The sequence below is a fragment of the Chamaea fasciata genome, unplaced genomic scaffold (assembly GCF_029207755.1).
Source record: "Chamaea fasciata isolate MVZ Bird 193981 ecotype frontalis unplaced genomic scaffold, bChaFas1.0.hap1 SCAF_1, whole genome shotgun sequence".
Classification (NCBI taxonomy): domain Eukaryota; kingdom Metazoa; phylum Chordata; class Aves; order Passeriformes; family Sylviidae; genus Chamaea; species Chamaea fasciata.
This window is the reverse complement of record NW_027094086.1, coordinates 22,621,360-22,640,753: the sequence shown is the minus strand read 5'-3', so window position 1 is coordinate 22,640,753 and position 19,394 is coordinate 22,621,360. Positions and strand designations below refer to the sequence as shown.

General features: G+C 38.4%; 1 protein-coding gene across 1 annotated transcript in view; it reads left to right on the top strand.

Annotated features, from left to right (window-relative positions):
- Nucleotides 1–18,090, top strand: part of MATN2 (matrilin 2) — a 68,690-nt gene extending 50,600 nt beyond the window's left edge. The window contains exons 13-27 of the mRNA XM_066178118.1: nt 46–168; nt 375–497; nt 3,536–3,658; nt 3,753–3,875; nt 3,969–4,091; nt 4,260–4,382; nt 4,587–4,709; nt 4,850–4,972; nt 5,138–5,260; nt 7,197–7,610; nt 10,079–10,231; nt 14,195–14,266; nt 14,798–14,902; nt 15,145–15,240; nt 17,616–18,090. Of these exons, the coding sequence (XP_066034215.1) occupies nt 46–168; nt 375–497; nt 3,536–3,658; nt 3,753–3,875; nt 3,969–4,091; nt 4,260–4,382; nt 4,587–4,709; nt 4,850–4,972; nt 5,138–5,260; nt 7,197–7,610; nt 10,079–10,231; nt 14,195–14,266; nt 14,798–14,902; nt 15,145–15,240; nt 17,616–17,668 (2,000 nt within the window). The 3' untranslated portion in view covers nt 17,669–18,090. The remainder of the gene's footprint in view (nt 1–45; nt 169–374; nt 498–3,535; nt 3,659–3,752; nt 3,876–3,968; nt 4,092–4,259; nt 4,383–4,586; nt 4,710–4,849; nt 4,973–5,137; nt 5,261–7,196; nt 7,611–10,078; nt 10,232–14,194; nt 14,267–14,797; nt 14,903–15,144; nt 15,241–17,615) is intronic.
- The last annotated feature ends 1,304 nt before the right edge of the window (nt 18,091–19,394 follow it).

The following is a 19,394-nucleotide window of genomic DNA, read 5'->3' as shown; positions in this document are numbered from 1 at the left end:
ATTTGTAGATATATTTTAAATACGGTAATCTTATTTTTTTAACAGATAAAGATGTTTGCAATTCTGTTGACCATGGCTGTGAGCATATTTGTGTGAATACTGATAGTTCATACCTTTGCCAGTGCTATGAGGGTTTTGTATTGAGGGACGATAAGAAAACATGTAAAAGTAAGTTATTTTAATGTTACTATAATTTTATATTCAGATATCTACAGAAGAAACATTATTTAGAGGCAGTTCTTATAGGAGATTTTTCCTTGCAGAAAGGGGAATAAATTCTTTATTTACTAGAAGATTGCTACTGTTTGTCTTTAAAGTTTTGGAAATTATCTTATTCATCAAACTGTAGTAAATAAAATTTAAATTATTCCTAGATAAAGACATCTGCAAATCAGTCAGTCATGGCTGTGAACATCTTTGTGTTAATAATGATGATTCATACACTTGCCAGTGCCATGATGGATTTGTACTAAGGCAAGATGGGAAAACATGCCGAAGTAAGTAGTTTATTAATGAGAGAAGAAATGTAATTTTTGTCTTGTTAGAATTTTATTCACTGGTTCGTAGTAGCCAGAATGGAATATTTTTCTATAGATCATAAGACTTGTATGAATTAAGTATTGTTCTAAAGCTACATTTCAGAAAAATCAGCCCAATTTAAGGTTTGAATGTAGGTTTTAAAATGTGAACTCCATTTCCAAATTAAATATATTGAGTTTTAATGTTGAGCATAGGATGTTGCTGCATTTTACTGTGCTGGGTTGAAGTTCTAATTACCACTGTGTTCTTCTCTCTGTATTCATGCAGATCATGGCTTAACTTGTTCTGTAACCTCTTAGCATGTTGTTTTGTAAATTAGAAGCAAATAAAACTCCTTCAGGCTTTTTATGTTTTCTATTCTTTTTATGACTCTCTCCTTGGTCCCCTAAAACCTCTTCAGTTTTTCAGCATCCTTGTGGATGGACCACAGTGAGAGAAAGTCTTCTAATAGGAGATACAGCATGGTCCAGGGCAGAGGAACAATAACTCATCTAATTCTAATTTGAATCTACCTTTTTTGTCATTTATCTTTCACTTAATTTTTTTTTTTACAAAAGGTAGTGTTACTCTCTGACCATAATATTCTGCTTGTGTTGCTAGTATTTGTGTTCAATTAGTTATCTATCATGATCAAAAGTTATTTAAGATTCTCAGTATTACAGATGTCCTGTAAGTGCAGCCTTCATTCTTTGTTTCTAAATGTATGTCCTTAATCTGGCTATTTTAAAATACATATTTGCTGTTATCCAAAAAGATTCATGTTACTTTATATCAGCCACTGCTTTATATTTATTTGCTATTCTTTCAGAAGTGGAGTAATCTACAAACTTTGTTAGTGATTATTTTGTGTTTTATTCTTGGCTGTCCATAAAAATATTAAGTAATAGAGAAGCAAGGCAAATTCTTAGAAAGAAAGCTACTTGATAGTCAGCCATCTACAATTGGTTCTGAAGCCCTTTCTAGCCATGGTTAATCCATATAATGTTGATTCTGTAGTCTTTTTCCTTAATCAAAATAATTCCATGTCTGTTGCCTTTTTGAATGCTCCACTGTATGAACAGCATAAGCTTTAAGAACCAGCTTTATCATCAATTAAGAAAGACATTTACTTAGTTTTTCCAGGATTTATTTTTCCATAACACCGAGTTGATTGATATTAGTCCTCTTGCTTTGATTTTACTCTGACTCAAGTTTCACATTATCTGTTGCATTATTTTAATTAAGATCAATGTCAAGCTGGCAGTCTTAGAGTGAACATCTTTTTAAACACTGGAACCATAGTACTTTACTCAGTGTGCATGCATACACTGGGAATGGAGACAGCTCAGTGTTTTGGGGCTTCCTTAGAGTTCTAGGATTACTGAAAATTAACACTAAGCATCCAAGGTATTCTTCAGAAACCTCTTTTGCAACTCTCTGCTGCAAGTTATCTGGAGTTACTGATTCAAAAATGTGTGTGTGTGTGTTCAGTAGATGCTGTGTGACCTACTTCACACAGTGTGAAACTCTCCACTCCAACCAGGTCACGGGTAATGTATTTCATAGATTCAGATCTAAATACACTAAAATGTTTTATATTTCTGCTTTAAGATTGGCAGTTCTATCTTTCTGCCTATTAATGAATAGGACATTGTTAGAATGCTTTTTGTTCCTAATAGTATTTAAATAATGTACACATACTACCCTTTATTTGGTTGGCCGTGCACCCCCTTGTCCTTTATCTTATTATTTCAGGGTTTTCAGATTCCTAATATTTTCATAGTAAGTACTGTGAATGTTCCTTTCTTTCAGCTATTTTTCAAATCTTGTAGCTGTTTTCAACTTCAATTTCTAGATTTTTCAACTACCCTGGCACTCTTTTTAGATTGTGAGATTACATTTTTGGGGGGTGTCTAGTAAGATAACCTTAATAATAGTAATTAGAAACCATGAATGATTGCACTATTTATTTCCCCTCTGCATCCCAAAATAGTCTGGCTCATACTTGCTTTCAGTTATGTAAAATTCATCCTTCTGGAGTAATAACCATGTCTGCTGCTGGTTTGTATTTTATTCTAAGCAAATGTTTCTGAGCTGAAATGTTTCACAGCACAGCTGTGTATAAGCAGACAAAAATTTTTACTTATGACTATGACGGGATCTAGTTTAGATTGCCATGTCTTAAATATAATTATTTTTGAGTTAGAATATTGTCTTATGTAGTAGGTTTTGTAATTTTTGTTTTGGTAGCAGGAGACCCCCATGAAATTTGGCTCAATTTGAAATTCCTCTAAAAATATAACCTCAAGAGTCAAGTTGAACTTGGCTCTCAGGAGGCCAGTTTTTGTGGAAAGGTAGTTCTCCATTAGAAGCTGATATTTTCTTTTGTGTTGCATGAAGAGGAAAAAGGGAATGCTGATAGATGGCTCCACTTTCTTCTGCACTCTCTTTCTCCCCATCTATCCTTTTTGAAGAGGTTTTAACCAACTGTTTTAACATTGCAGACATACAAGTCCTCACATCAATTTTCAGCAATCCAGTTAGATTTTGTTTATTGTCTTACATAAGTAGTTTCTATTCTTTCAGGTTTTGTTTATGCAGACTCTTGGCACTGATATAAGGATGTTAAGAATTACGGTTAAATCATGTCCTGTTGTGTTTCTCTTAGTTTTGTTTTTACCAGCATGAATTTGTGCTAAATGACTTTACTAAATTATTCCCTCCTTTCACTCTTAGTACTCTTACTGTAAAATTTTCCTCCTCCTTAATCTAGTCAGATTAATCCTAAAATGGTTTATTTCAGTTGGAGATCATCCAAACCATGAAGTTCAGGTCAGATGATAAAGGATAGAAATTCAACTTATGCTAAGATGGCCATCATTTAAGTAGCAAGAGATTTGCTTTCAGTTTGCAAGCTTCCATCTTTTTTTGCTCACGGGATTAACCCCCCAGTCTTTGTATTTATAAAAAAACGTTTAACTAACAAGCCACATAAATATTATCTAACTATTTCCAGGCAAGGATATTTGCAAATCAGTCAACCATGGCTGTGAACATGTGTGTGCTAGTGCTGGTGATTCATTTGTTTGTAAGTGCCAGGAGGGATTCCTGCTAAGAGAAGATGGAAAAACTTGCAGAAGTAAGTAGTCTGATATTTATCAACATACTTTTTATCTGCAGCTTGTGCTTGTGTAGAAATGTACTAACCAGCAAAAGCTGTCATCTGTTTTCAGGTAAAGATCTTTGCAAATCATTAAACCATGGCTGTGAACATGCTTGTGTTAATTCTGGTGATTCATATACCTGCAAATGCCATGATGGGTTCCTACTGAGAGAAGATGGGAAAACCTGCAGAAGTAAGCAGCACAAGAACTTAATTGGATGAATTACACTTACAATAATGAAGGCCTCTCCTGATGTGTGCTGACTACCAACTCTCCTGTTTGCAGATAAGGACATTTGCAACTCAGTTGACCATGGCTGTGAACAAGTTTGTGTGAATACTGACGACTCCTACATCTGCCAGTGTAATGAAAAATTCATACTGAAGGAAGATGGAAAGACATGTAGATGTGAGTAGCCTGAGCTATAAAAGTATGTTTTTATTTGAGGCTTTCAAGTGTTGTGGGTGTGAGTGCACTTGTGTGTGTTTGTGATTTCCAACTATTTAGGGTGGTTAAAAAAAGATACCATCTCTCCCTAACAAGTCTCACGTCACAAACCCCATCCACTTTTCTCAGATAAAGATGTTTGCAACTCAGTCGACCACCGCTGTGAACATATTTGTGTTAATACTGATGATTCCTATGTCTGCAAGTGTCATGAAGATTTCATACTGAGGGAAGATGGAAAAACTTGCAGGAGTAAGTTATTTAATCTTTGTTTTGTACTTTCTGATCTGTTAATGAAACACACTACACTACAGTAGTGTGTTATTTGTGTCTTTATTATAGAATCAGCTTCATGTAAAAGAGATACTTCATGGAAAATCATAGCCAGATTTTTTATATTTTGTGATATTTTTTGACTTAGCTAACTGTGCTAAATACAATTTTCATTATTCCAAGGTAAAAATGTCTGCAAAACAGTCACCCATGGTTGTGAACATATCTGTGTTCCAACTGGCGATTCGTACATGTGTCAGTGTCACGAGGGATTTATATTGAGGCAAGACAGGAGAACGTGCATGAGTGAGTAGCTGAAACTTTTATGGGGAATATGTTTTTCAGTCTTAAAAGAAATAACAGACCTAATTTCACTCAAAGCTTGTTCATGACAGTTTTGTATTTGAAAAATGGTCTAATAAGGGGATTCTCTTAACAATTCTCAGATAAAGACTTGTGTAAATCCATTGACCATGGCTGTGAACATGTGTGCATTAATAAAAACAACTCATACAGCTGTCAGTGCCTTGAGGGCTTTGTCCTGCAACAAGATGGGAAAACATGTCGAAGTAAGTAATGCATTATGTCTGTCAGCCCCTCTTCTCTGGCATTGTTGCATAAATGAGCAAAGATGATGTAGTCCTTCGTCATATGTTCTTCAAATATCATTTTTGGAGTTTTTGGATTTCTAAAATGTTAAATACAATACAGATAAATACTTCAATTTTTCCTAGGTAAAGATGTCTGTAAATCAGTTGACCATGGTTGTGAATATGCTTGTGTTAATAATGCCGATTCCTATATCTGCAAATGCCAGGAGGGATATGTACTAAAAGAGGATCAGAAAACATGCAGAAGTAAGTAGATTTTATTTAGAAAGCATTTGTTTCTTTTATTTCTAGAATTAATTGACCTCACTTCAAAAAAATTATAGAATCATGGAACAGTCTGGGTTGGAAGGAACCTTATTAAAGATCACTTACTTCTGTCTCCCTGCTGATGGCAAGGACACCTTCTACCAGACCAGGTGTCTCCAAGCCCAATCCAGTTTGGCTTTGAACACTGCCACAACCTCTAATTTCAAACATGATATAATATTTGAAAGCTCAGGGCATATATGTGTGGCAGAAAATGTTTCAAACAATCAACTTGATGCTCTCCTAAGCAAAAATCTATCAAATTGGAAAAGTTGTTTTAGTATAGCATTGAGTACAAAAGAATTCTTTTGAAACATCAGGGAAGAGCCAAAGAGGAATCTTATTATCAAGGAATGTGCATTTTAATCAGGTTCATATACTATGGGTCTTTTATATTTATATACTATAAACCATTAATTCTGTTTGCTTATCTTCCAACATGACATGCATGTATCTCATTATCTTAATATTTGGAGGAAAATTCTACTGGAAATCAGTAAAAACATTTATTCTGCCAAAAATGGATGCCTTAGTTGAGGGGACTGTGTTTAAGAACGGTAACAAGTTCTGGCTGTTCTCAGTCCTAACATACAGCATGCACCATAAACTGCTGCCCTTTCTTGACTTATGCAGTAATACTGCAGTGGTTCTGATACATACATTCATTGCTTTTTCATCACCTTCGTACAAGTGAGGTGTCTTCTTCTCAGACAACTCCAGAAAGGAATTCTTGAGCAGTTTTAAAATAGATATTTTCTAAGAAGAAAAGTCCAGGCTATAAAGCTGAAAATCCCTTATTCATACATTGACTTGGTAACAAGCATCACCAGTAATTTCTGCAGAGTAATTTCTGCTGCACAATTCTCTTTTATGTAGTGCTTACAACATTCTCTCTGTACAAAGATCAGAGATGAGTGGAGGTCAAAGTTTATTTGGTCCATCTTCCATTCCTTAGTATGGTATATTTTCCCTGGAAGATACATTGATCCAATAGGAGCTGAGCACCTCTGCAGCAAGCCTTTGCACAAAGCACACTAATCTCTGCCAGCTGAAAGCAATTCCTTTCCAGCATCAAAAAAACACATACCAAAACAATCCACCTGGCAGAAGAAGTCTGCAGCTTGGAAGATATTCTCCAATCTCTAAATTCCCTAACCTCATTATTGATGCCCAGTGCCTACAAACTACTCTGATTTTTGCATGTGCATTTGCCAAAAAGTATTGGAAATACAAATTTTACAAATTTGCATGTCTTCTGACAAGCTCCCAGCTCTAATGGGTAAACCAGAAAAGATTAATTGCAGCAATACGTAAGTTTTCTGATTACAAAATTGGTAGACATTTACAAGCAAAAAACCCCTTATGAACCACTTCTGATTCTCTCAATAATTAAATAGTTTTAAAACTATTTTATAACTTCTGCATCACAAATGCAACTTCTATGATTCTCTTCCATGTCTCTCAGTGCTGACAAATTTGGCAAATGCAAAGTTAGCATATGGGCTTATCTCTGGAAGAAAATTATGGCAACTCTGTCTATGTGCTAGCTATGTTCTTCAGTTCTCTCCAGTTAAGAGTAATTCTTATCATTTACTGATCGTTGCTGCATTTTGAGGAGTTGTAGTATTCTTCAAAGCAGAATATGTCTCAGTAAATATTCACTGTGGTTATAATTTTGATAAATTTTCAGTCATAGGCCCACTCTTAGTTTTTGAGACGGACTGTACACAACATCTTCAGACACATTGGCACAGTAGGATGAGCCAGGAACAGGGTACTTTAGATGATCCCTGAGTTTTTGCCAGGGTATCTGGGTCCCTTTCCCAGCCTCGTGGAGTTTTTTCTTGATCTGTATGCTCTGCTGCTCATTTCACAGGATGCACTGAAGGCCCAATTGACCTGGTGTTTGTGATTGATGGATCAAAAAGTCTTGGAGAGGATAATTTTGAAATTGTAAAACAATTTGTCTCAGGAATCTTGGATACACTTGAGATTTCACCCAAAGCTGCTCGAGTTGGTTTGCTTCAGTATTCCACTGAGGTTCGTACAGAGTTTACATTGAGGCAGTTCAGCTCAGCCAAAGACATGAAGAAAGCTGTGTCACAAATGAAATACATGGGCCGAGGTTCCATGACAGGGCTTGCGCTGAGGCAAATGTCTGAGAGAAGCTTCACAGAGACAGAAGGAGCAAGACCATTTTCAGCAAATGTCCCTCGAATCTCCATTGTGTTTACGGATGGACGAGCCCAGGATGAAGTCTCTGAGTGGGCTACCAGAGCAAAGCAACGTGGTAAGTAGAGATGTTTCTGGTGTCTCATTCTAAAAGGCAAATATTGTTAGAAATAAGATGTAGTAACAGTTTGGATGTGCTAATCTAGAGAGTGTTTGCCAAAGCAGTCTGGCCAGTACATTGACCACTGTCCTGCACATCAGATCTCTGTGTTCACAAGGACCTTTGCTGCCAGGCATGTGCATCATCCCCAGAGCAGGACCCATGGGGAGTGTCTCAGCACAGGCAGTGGTGCCACCCACTTGGCATGCCCTGAGTGTATCCACTAAAGGTAGACATTTAATACAGAGATCTGGGAACACTGGGAACTTCGTCAAAAATTCTAGGAAAACAATAAAAGAAACCCCAAGCTGTCTCCTCAAAATACAGCAATCTATTCTTGTGAGAAATACTACGGTAATAATTTGCCATATATTTGTTTACAAGGTTTATTCTTTATTTTCAGCCAGTTTTATAGCACTAATGGTGTTCTGGAAGGAAGATCACTCTTTCTGAAAGAATATAGCTGTAGTGCTGTCTATCTTACTGTTTCCACATGCCTATATGCTGAAATGGGACTGGAAACTGTGATTTTTAATTTCTAGTATGTTTGGGCAGACATCTATCCTTTAGGACACCTGTATCACAAATCAGAAGCTTTTCATCTGTTTATCAGAATCAAGTGAAAATTTTTAAAACTTCTCAGGAAAATAAACAATCCCTTTTTTTCTTTGAAAAACTTTTCTATTTTATGATAAACTGCTTTCTGAACCATGCCTGATGGGCCACAGCACAGAGAAAATAGCCAGACTTTAAAAGATTTTGCACATCTTTTTTTCTGTGCTTGTTTTATTGATTTAACACATTAATCAGAATTTGATACATGATTAGTAGAGCCCTGATCAGGATCAATACCTCTCTGTAAAGAGAAAAGGGAAAAAACATCCAAGTATATGAGAAGGGCAGGAGTGCCATTAAGATGAAAGATAAAGTGATTTTAAAATAATTTTTAAAACCCCAAACATTTACAGGCTTACTAGTGAGATGAAACTACATGGAGGATTTACAGAAGAAGGAAAGAAGTACAAACCAACTTTCTTACTTGCTGAATGAAACCTCAGCTCTGGACTGCTTACACTGACCCTGCAATGCTACAAGCCAAACCCATCCCCTGTGTAATTGCAGCATAACCAATAGAGTAATGCTTAATATGAAATGGCCCTTGAATACTTTATCACTGATATCCTCAAATCTTTAAATAGCAATATCTTAAGCATGACTGGTGCATTCATTAAGTTTAATCAGCTTCGGGTGAACGCTTTCCTTTCCTGGCTAAAGTGCAATGGTAGGCAGATTCATTAAGAAAAGTAAGGAGATTCTTACATTAAAAGTTAAAAACTTGGAAAAAGCAAATTTTATGGTCTTACCAGACCAATGATTCTTCAGCAAAAAGGTTAAAAGCTGCAATTCTGTGAGCATGCAGCAGTAATCACCACATGTTAAATAAAGGTATCAAATCTCCTCATCCCAAATTTTTTTCTGAAACCAACCAGAGAAGGTGGCTTCTCCTCTTGAATCATATAAGAGCTGTGAAGCGCACAGCTGTACTATGAATCACAGAATCAGTACTCACTGTGGACACTTCCTAAGCCAGAATTGATATAAAGAGAAATGTTGTATTAAATCATATGCTCATGAGCATAAAAACATAACAGCTGAAAAAGAGATTATTGAAGATCTCTATGTTTTGTAGTTATTGCTTGTTTAAAATCTATCTGTGAGACCGCTCTGAACCACTTCCTCCTTCACTGCTTCCAGAGTTAAGAAAACTACGCATCCTCACTACCTTCTCCCTAGCACCTCTGCTGTGGAAATACTTGTCCTGTGCACCCTTGTTGTAAGGCTTTTTCTTTCCTAGCCCCATAAATTTCTTGTTTTCCCATTCTTACTCTCCTAAGTGGGCCTCCAGCCTGTTAGTGCCCCTTAGAGAGAAAGAATCAAGTCTCAACGTGCTCTGAGGATTTCAATGAAACACTTAGGTATTTTTCTGAAAAATTACTGCCATCTCTCAGGATTCTGCCCCATTTAATGTGTAACAGGTTTCCCCATAAACCCAGTAATCAACTGCATTGCATAAACCCTACAGATACACACAAACCAGGGACTTGCAGTGCAACTGTGAGGCTGAACTCCGTGATTCTCTTGGATTGTTTGTAATTCTCTTTCTGGGACCATTTAATATCAGTAGTGACCAGGCAAGTGTCATTTCTTTAACACAAAAACTGTATGTCAAATTACAGCAAAAAAGAGAGTTTCTGCAAATCTCCCAGTAATTAAAGCATATGAAGCTCTTCACTGATTTTGAAGTTACATAGAATATACATTTCTTGGGCTCTCCCTTTCTCTCATACTTTCCTTTCATGGACAAACAAGTGCTCAGAATTAGAACTGCTGAAATAATAAGTACGTGAAATTTCTTTTGAATCCAGGTATAATCATCTATGCCATTGGAATAGGAAAAGCAATTGAGGAAGAACTGTTGGAAATTGCTTCTGAGCCATCGTATAAACATCTCTTCTATGCTGAGGATTTCACAGCTCTGGAAGACATAAGTGAAGAGCTAAGAGCCCAAATCTGTGAAGGTAACAAAATTCCATTTTGCTGGAGATAGAAGAGAAGTGAATGTTTACAGGTGTTTTGCTTTTTGGATTTTTCTGCCCTTTAATACATGAAGAATATATACTGTTAATCCATCACTGGGTAAATGTATTAGTAATTACCTTCCCTTTATTTTCATGGAGGTGGCATAAGATGTATAATTCTATGCCTAGAAGAACCAATCACTTCTTCTCTTTTCTATTTCTATAGTTAAGTCAGCCATGCAATGAACCCCACTACCAAATAAACATGATCTGTTTCATTAGGAATGTGGGAAAATAATCAGGGATTTCTAATACCTCAATGAGAATAATTAAAAAAAAAATTCCTAAGACCAGCAGCAAAAATCTAAACTACAGCAAAATAAATTGTCAAGAGCTATTGTGTGTATTTATAGAAGAATAAAAATAGTTCATTGAAAATACATTCACAGCTACAAAGAGTGGATTTTGGTTATGTGTAGCTCTGAGTTTTGCTGCACAAATGTGGAAGGTTTGTTTCAGAAAGCACCCTTCTTCACTCTATACACAACAGCTGGTATATAAACATTCCCAGATGAAGTTTTTCAAGGGGAAGGGGGAATCTGAGCTGAGACGAAAGCTATAGAGCCAGAGAGAGGCCAGCATGTCTCTCCCACTCACACATTCCCAAGGCTCAGTATTTTTTTGTACATTCAGACCAGTACCTGAAGCAAAATTCAGGAACACATGGAATGATGTTAGTCATAGGACTAGAATTGTGCAAGATTATTTAATTTTGACTAGCTTTTATCTAGCTGTTTTTCTTGGAATTAAATGCAAACAGGTTTTGCCCTTTTTGTTTTTCTTTAACATTGTTGTATAAAATTAGCTGCAGGACATTTCTTTGTACAGATGTCAAGGAAGAATCTGTAAAAAAGACTTTGAGGATGTTTCTTAGCTTGCATACTCTTTGCCCGTCAGTCCTAAGAAGTCCTAGTTTCATCTTTCTGAAATACTATAATATAAAACCAAGTCAGTTCAATTAACCTTATTAGGCAGATAATCTTCCAATGACAGCATGTCATCTTAAAGCTTTTGGAGATACCAAAGCCAAAACTATCTGGCAGCCAGAACAATAATGCTCACTCATTAGCAAACCCCAGTACAGTAACTCTCACTGAGCAGCAAACCCCAGAGCTCAGTGATAGAAATGCATCCTTCAGGTACCCACAACAGTGGTTAGCAAACACTATTTTTTTCCTTTTAACTACATTATTTACAATATGAAAAAGTAAGTAAATCCTGCCCCTTTGTGGCAGTTTCTTGTCTACACCTCTAACTGGGCAGCACTGGTGTTTCAGTTTCTGTCCTCCCCGTCTCTCAACAAGAGACAATGAATGCCTCACACCTGTGAACTGAGAACTGACCCAGCCTTGTATTTCTGGGCACTCCAGGACTAGCTATTACTCATCAACTCACTCCACCAGAAATTCTGCCTCCGAACCTCTTATACCATCTGAAAGTTCTTTTATTCCTACTGTTGTATACAGCACAATTTTTCTCCTCCTTTGCAATGGCAATGACTTTTACCTTTACTCCAGCTTTGGTCCTTAGCTGAGGTCTTCTGAGGCTCCAGCTTGTGAGGACAGTAGGAGATCCTGTCCTCATGGACTCCACTGACAGAGCCTGTCATCCCACATGTCCCAGCTGTGGATGCACTGCATGTTTCCAACTAAAGTAGAAGCCATCCAAATGTTTTTTTTGGAGGTTAGGCTTTTTTCTTTTATTCTGCAAGAAAGCATCTTCCTTATAAAATAGCTGCTGATTACTATTAATTATTCTTGATGCCTAGTAGTAAAGGCAAAAAAAAAAAAAAAGGAGTTTTTTTTTTCCCTCTTGCCTCTTATTAAGAGGAATTCAGTCGGAAGGTTCCCATTCATTGCCTTGGTTAATGTTAATTTCTCATCTGACTGGAAGCACTAACGAGGCAATACCGTACATAATACACACTCAATATGACTGCAGCTTCAGCCCTGTTCTGAGCATGTGCATTATGGGAGCTTTTAATTACATGATCTTACACTATTTTTGTCACAAGACCCCAGCCCTGATCAGGTGACAGTACTCAGCAGCCGGCTGGTTGACATTCTGTTCTCCTTCCACATTGTGGATCGTTATCAGTTCAGCAAACATTCAGACACCGCTATTAATGACACTTTCTCACAGGCTGCTCCTAACAAATTCGTTGTGTTTTGTTACAAAACAGAACACTAAAAACGAACATCCAACTTCAGCATAGTTCCCCAACAAATTTATTCATTGCACTGACTTCACCAAGGGATTCAGGGTGATCAGCCTCTGTCACTACTTGTGTGTTTATTCAGCTTCAGAGGCAAATGAGATCAGATATCTTAGAACCCCAACTAGTTTCTGAAGCCTGAAGAGGAGTTTCTGAAATGCCCAATTCCTATTTCAAACTGGAGACATCCTGCCACACGTCTACCAGTGCATCTGTCTTTCTTCTGTCCCTAATTACATGTCCGTACCAGCCCAGTGTCCAAAGCTCGAACATTTCAGGTCAGTTCCTCTGCCCTTCCTAAACAACCCCCTCATTAGCTTGCAGCTCCCGAACAACTTCTAGAGCAAGTCATTACCCAGTGTCAAACACTCAAGATTCATCTCGCCTCCTACAACAGAAATCTTCACCATCCTTGTTCCCACTTTTCCCACTTGATCATTCTTCAGCTGGACTCCGCTTGTTTCATTCCCTTGTGATCTCATCCCACACCTCTCTGCCCTGACCTCTCTCCAAAATCTGAGTTCCTTCCAGCAGCTGGTTCCCATGCAGATTGAGATATCTGTGTATCTATATCTATCTCTATATATAAATATTGTAGTTCTGCTGCCTGATCTCTGGTCTTCTTATTCAACCGCTCATCTGTTCTTCCCTGATATTCATGCTCTGTAATTCCAACCTCCACTCAAGAGGGCCTCAACTCCTTCCCAGTGCAACTTAGCACAGCTGTGTATTATTGTGCATCTGTCAAAACTGACTAAACCAGCAGGGACCCCAATAGTTATAGCAAACCTGGATGTCACAGAAGCCTCTTCCACCTCCCCACTGCATCTTCATGGCATACCTTTTACCCCCATGCATCCACTGTCAAGGAAGGAGCTCTGGGTTCCCAGATGCTGCGTGCACCCTGGCACCATCGGTCTCACCGTAGAGTTGTTGAATACCTGCTCTTCAGCTCCTCGGGGCCATGAAGGGCTCCGGAGTCAGTGGAAGGTGTTTCCTACGGAAGGACCCAGCCCAAGGAGCCGCAGCAGCCTCCACGCTGGCCTCTGGCGGCAGGAAGGGGGCAGCGCCCACACTGGCTGAGGTTCTGTCTCTAAACAGGTTTCTGTTTCAGTCTCTTGACTAAAACGATTGGGGTGTGAACTCTGAAATAAATACTTACATTTTAAAGGCTGCTCTTCATTAATTAGAAACGTGTGTTTTTGCTTATAACTGTAGTGTATCAAATAGACTCTGCTACACCCTTCCCACCTAAGATCTCCCAAGTCCCCGATCAACGTTTCCCATTATAAAGAAGAAAACTGAAGGACAGGAAGAAACTTTTTCTTTCTCCAAGCAATGCTCTTGTTCAATTCACTCCAAAGGATGATGGATGATAATGAAACATGAAAGAATTTTCACTGTAGGACACAAAGTAGATTGCTGTCATTTCAGATTGCTTCACTATTATTAAATAATCACTTCTGGTTTTGGAGGAGTTCCTCTGATAGTCTGAGTTGAAGGGGAAGTCCTGGAGTTTCCATCCACACTGGACCTCTTCTAAATTGCACAGGTATGAGGCATTCTCCATGTGTTATGAGAGACAACCACCAAATTACTGGCAAGAAAGTTCTCTAGTTCTAGGGAATGTGAACATTTTTATTGCTCCTTTTGTGATATCATTTCCTTTGGCAATTTCTATCTACCAGCCTTGAAAGAGTCACCTCACCAGCAGGATGCATCATCTGGGAGGCTTCGTAAGACTGGTCCACAGCCCTCAGGTTGGCTGGTTTAACTCAAGTGTCCTCTCCTGCTGCCTTCTCATGCTGCCTTCTGTAGAGAACTCTCACAATTCAGCTAAAATGGTTCATCCCATGTCCATGCCTCCTCGCCCCTCCAAGTCACACTACTTTCTGCAATGTGAAAAATCGAGATTCACTGTGATAAAAGCATGGCTGCAATGCTTCTCACATCATCCAAATGAAATACTTCATGGGGAAGCTTGTATTTCAACACTGCGCTTGACACTTTAAGCATGTTCAGCTTTCAATCACTTCCGTTTCTCACAGAAACCTTCACAATTCCCCTTCAGTTCTGCAACCCAGAACTTAAATCATGAATACAGTAAATACAGCCTAACAGCTTGGCTCCCTCACATCTTTGTATCCCTAGTCCTTTCCTTGAATGAGCCTCACTGCAATTAGTGAGATTACTTACTAATTAAGGAGAACTCAGTGCATGCGAGTAGAGAAAAAAAATAAAATTATAATTTGGTGGGTCTGATTTTTAGACTTTTGGGGGGTTTCCTGCAGGACCTGAATCAACCACAATAGCCATCACAGATGTCATTGACTGTCCACATCTTGCAGTACACCACAAGTATCTTTTTGAAGACAGTCACATTCACTCAACAACAGGTAATCGGGTTACCTTTGTTTAGAATACCCCAGACTGTTCTTTGAACAGAGGACTACACATTGTGTACTGTTTTCCAGTACTGCCAGAATCTGCCTCAGGCTGTTCCTTTGGATGTTGACATGTTTTGAGAACAGGAAGCTGTATTAAACCTGCTCTGCATTTATAATTCCTTGTCATTTCCCCCCCATCCTATTCAATTTATTCAGCATTTAGCCTATACTTCAGTGTTTCTGTTTTTCAGCAAAAGCCTCAAAAGATAATGACCAGTGCAAATGTGAAAACCTTGTGACATTCCAGAACTATGCAACCAGTGAAGTAAGAAAACTCACCCAGCGATATATCCTTTGAGTAACTGTTTCTTACAGGTAAGATAAGAAAGGCAGGTTAAAACAAACTAAACGTTTTTGCATCAAGTCTAAACTGCCTTCATAGCTAAAATCAGTTCATTGTAATGAAAATCTAAACTGCGTAATAGTTTCCAAGAAGCAAGGCCTTTAACTTTTCATGTGCCTCTCCTTCATAGAAGGGACCAAAATATTAATATGGATCTTGAATTTTAATAATCCCTTAAACACCTTCAGGAACAGCAAAGAAACAACTAGTCAAATTCAAGACTAACGCGCTTTGCTTTGGGTTACTTCTTCAGATGCTACTGAAATAGCATTTAGTGACTACAGGTGTCAGTACAGAAGATGTTTCCCTGCTGAACTGCTTGGTGAGGCACCATATGCAGTGAGTAATTTAAAACCATACTCTAGATGAAATCAGAGGACTCAGGTTTGGTTAATCTTGCATTAAAAGAAATGCAGGTAAAAACTTAGTGTAGTGCAGATCAGTAGCTTCTGCCTCACAGTTAGTCTGTGTATTTCAAGGGAGCTGCTATGCAGCAACCTTTACATTGCCCGTAACATCCACACCTCAGGAAACAGCGGCAAACTGGAAATACAACTCATCATGTACTATTTATGCAGCAAATTCCTGTTTTCTTCATGAAAGCTGCTGCTGATCAAATAAACACTAAGACATCACATCGTCTGCTTCAATTGTGTAACTGTGTGCAAGAGCAGTAAGCACTTTGCACAGAAGAGTGCAAACAGCTCATCACTGTGTGCTTCTTAGACAGGAACAGCTTCAGACTGTGAACAGTCTGTCCAGAGGGAGGCAAGAAGCTAAGCAGCATGTGCTTTTTTGCTTTACCATTTGAGCAGGCAGCCCTGTGATTTTTACTCCAGTGGCTCAAGGTGATGAAAAACCTGTCAACACTGAGCCAGAGACTAGAAGTTTTGATAGCAACAGTGCTAAGCATTTCCTCAGAGCGCTGAGCGGTCACTGCATTGAAGAGTATGAACCATCCAGTTTCCTCTTTATTAGAAACCTAATTTCTCTGCTTCATCTCAAGAGCAGCTCAGGTAGGAGATGATACACTAGCTCTTGATATCTGCAGACTGCTGGCTAGTCTACATACAGAAATTCGGGGGTGGTGGAGGGAGAACTGGCTACAGAAGTAGCTCCAGTTACATAACACAAATTTAGAGGGATCAGTCCAAATTGTTTTGTGTCCAGCTACATTAACTTCTATCAGTAGTTGAGTGCAGTTTTGCTGCTTTAACTTTGCCTGTGAACACTTGAGAAATACAGCTGTTCAAGAAAATGTGGTTCACATGGTGCTTGTATGCAGAGAGTACTAACCTTGCTGCAGCAGACAGATGAAAATTACCAAACCCAATGTCCAGGATTACTAGCAAGATACTCTCCTGCTGTTGAAAGGGGACACAGTACACGTGGCTGTTCTGGCCAAACTTAAGAGGCCAAATTCTATTTCCCTGTCTACCCTAAAAATTCCTAACAGCAGTATGTCAAGGATCCCAATTTATATGCCCAGTTCTCCATCTTCCCTTGGGTAAGACCTTACAATGTTGAAATCAAGACCCTAGTCAAACAAGCAAGGGGGGGGGGCAGCAAATTCATCCTTCTGAGGTAGATCTCAGTGCCTTCAGATCTCGCTTGATGCTAGACCTCCTCTTCCTCTCAGCTTCCCCTGGCTGCAGCCTTTCCATGGCACTCAGAGAGAGGTGCTGAAGTGAACAGTACTGGTCCAACCTCTTCCTGCAGGAGACAGCATTCCTGCCAACTGGAAGTTGCTTATCAGGAAAGGGATGCTGTGCACTACTTTGCATTGCTACAGCTTCTTACTGTAAATAGAACCAGCCCTAGATCCTATTTGTGTGGAGTTTGTTGTGCTCTATTCCACATTTGTCTGGAAACCACTGTGACAACTGTGAACAGGAACAGATCGTGAGGAGCAGACATTCTTACTAAGGTCTCAGAGCCCCACTGTTTTATAATCTACTGTTAGTTACGTGCAGTTTTCCATATGATTAAGTGAAACATTTTTTAAACAGCATGAACTAGATAAATATTTATCCTCCCTTTAGAACAGAGAAGAGCAATCAATTTGTAGAACCAGCCTTTTTAATACGCTGCAGTCTGAACTCCATGTCAAGGTATGCCTGTTAAGGAATGGGATTTCACACAGCTTTCTCAACTCAGCTGATCAAATCAAAACAAGAAAATACAGGGGAATATTGAATGAGAAACTACTGGGAGTCAAAGAGGAGAAACAAGAGAATGTTTAAGGACCATAGCAATCGGGTAGCTGACTTTCTATTAATGCATTCTACCAGTAGCTCTCTTTCCTTAACTTTTATCTACTGGAAGAAATGACGAAGAGAATGGAAGACTTGGAAAACAGGCTAAAATCCTGATCAGAATTTTGAGTGTTTGCTACAATGTATATTTATACATACAAAGTTGTCAGAGCTATTTTCTTAAACTAGTTCAAAGTAAAGTAACATCTTTGTGTCTGAAGTTGAAAAGAATATTTTGGATCCTTGCATTTATATGCCACGCATTGTCTTGCATTGATTGCAGATAAGAAATGTTAAAAATTTTATATGAACAATTTAGTAACTAGCAAAAGTTCTAATTAAGCAGAACAACTGAAATAAGCTATGCAAAATAATAAAATGCTGTTATTTTTTGAAATGAAACCTCCATGTTTTGAAGTATTTTTAAGGTATGAATTTATTTGGCTTGCTTTTCTGTATTTCTCTCCTCCACTGTTAGTATTTTAAGCACACAGTCTGTGTGTGTATATATAGTTCTATGTATACAGACAGCCACAGAACAAGTGGGACAGCATTCACAGCCATTAGGCTTGACTTGGATTCTTCAAACAAGAGTAACTACTGGAATCAGTAAGTAGTAAAAATATAAATTTACACATCTGTGTTTAAACTGTGATGGAATTAAATGCTTGAAGTGGCAAGTTTGCTGGATTATCAGGGCACCACAACCTGAAGTTTCAAGAACTTTTTCTTATCATGTCCAGACTATCCAACTTCTCCCTGCTGTCCTTTGGTCAGTATTCACTTTCTTGACTGCAAGTAGTATTATTAATTCTGAAAGTATTACTTGATCAATTCAGCTAGCTGCACACCTGTTAAGTACTAAAACACAAACAAAACTAGCAAATTGCTTCCATTCTGACCACCTGAAGTGTCTTTAAGTCTCACTCCCTTCCCTTGATGGCAACTCATCCAGATTTGTGGTTCAACAGGTAAACATACCAGCACTTCTTCCTTTGCTCTGACACACTCTGGAGTTTGCCTCTTGACTGTCTCCAAATGGAAGCACTAAACTTCATCCATTTTGTAACAGAAGTAGTTGCAGCAGAATTTAAATGATTAAGTGATCTCAGACAAGCTGATAAGTGTGCATAGATACACAACAGCAAGCTTGGAAAGGTACACTGTGTTTTGGCATACTTTAGAATTCTGCAAGGTTACACATAAATTCTGATTTTCATTAGGTGCTTGCTTTAACATGTCAGAAAATCATTGGCACCTCAATTAATAATCCCTAGTAATAAGGAATATCTTGCAGTCATGGTCTCACACAAAACAGGCACAAATCGCTTAAGATACTGATGTTCTCAGCAATTGTGACTTGAGCACATCAGCTCATCTGTCTCCAGGATCTTCAGAGAACTAAAAAAAAAAAGGCTACTGATTTAAAAACAGCTTTGTGAAATTAACTGCTATCTTACTGAAAGTGGTGTTACACATCTAGAAGCTATTTCCTGTTTGCCCTTTTACAGATACGTATTCTTGGAAGGAAAATACAAAAGGACTAATGCACATTAGTACTTGATGCACTTGGTAAAAAGAGTGAATTGTTTTAATATAAGTAAACCTTTAGGGTTCCCCACCAACATCCCAAATTTGCTACTTTCCCTCACTTTATGCCTTGTGTTTGCATTAGCACTCCAAAAGCAAACACTAAGGAAGCCCTAGACCTTTGGGATTTGGCACCACACTTGCCATGATCAAGGCCTCCTTCACTTGCCTCTCAAGATCCACAATGCCTACAGACTGAAAGGCAAATTTTGCCATGCGAAGGTTATTTCTAAGAGAACAGGAGACACAGCAG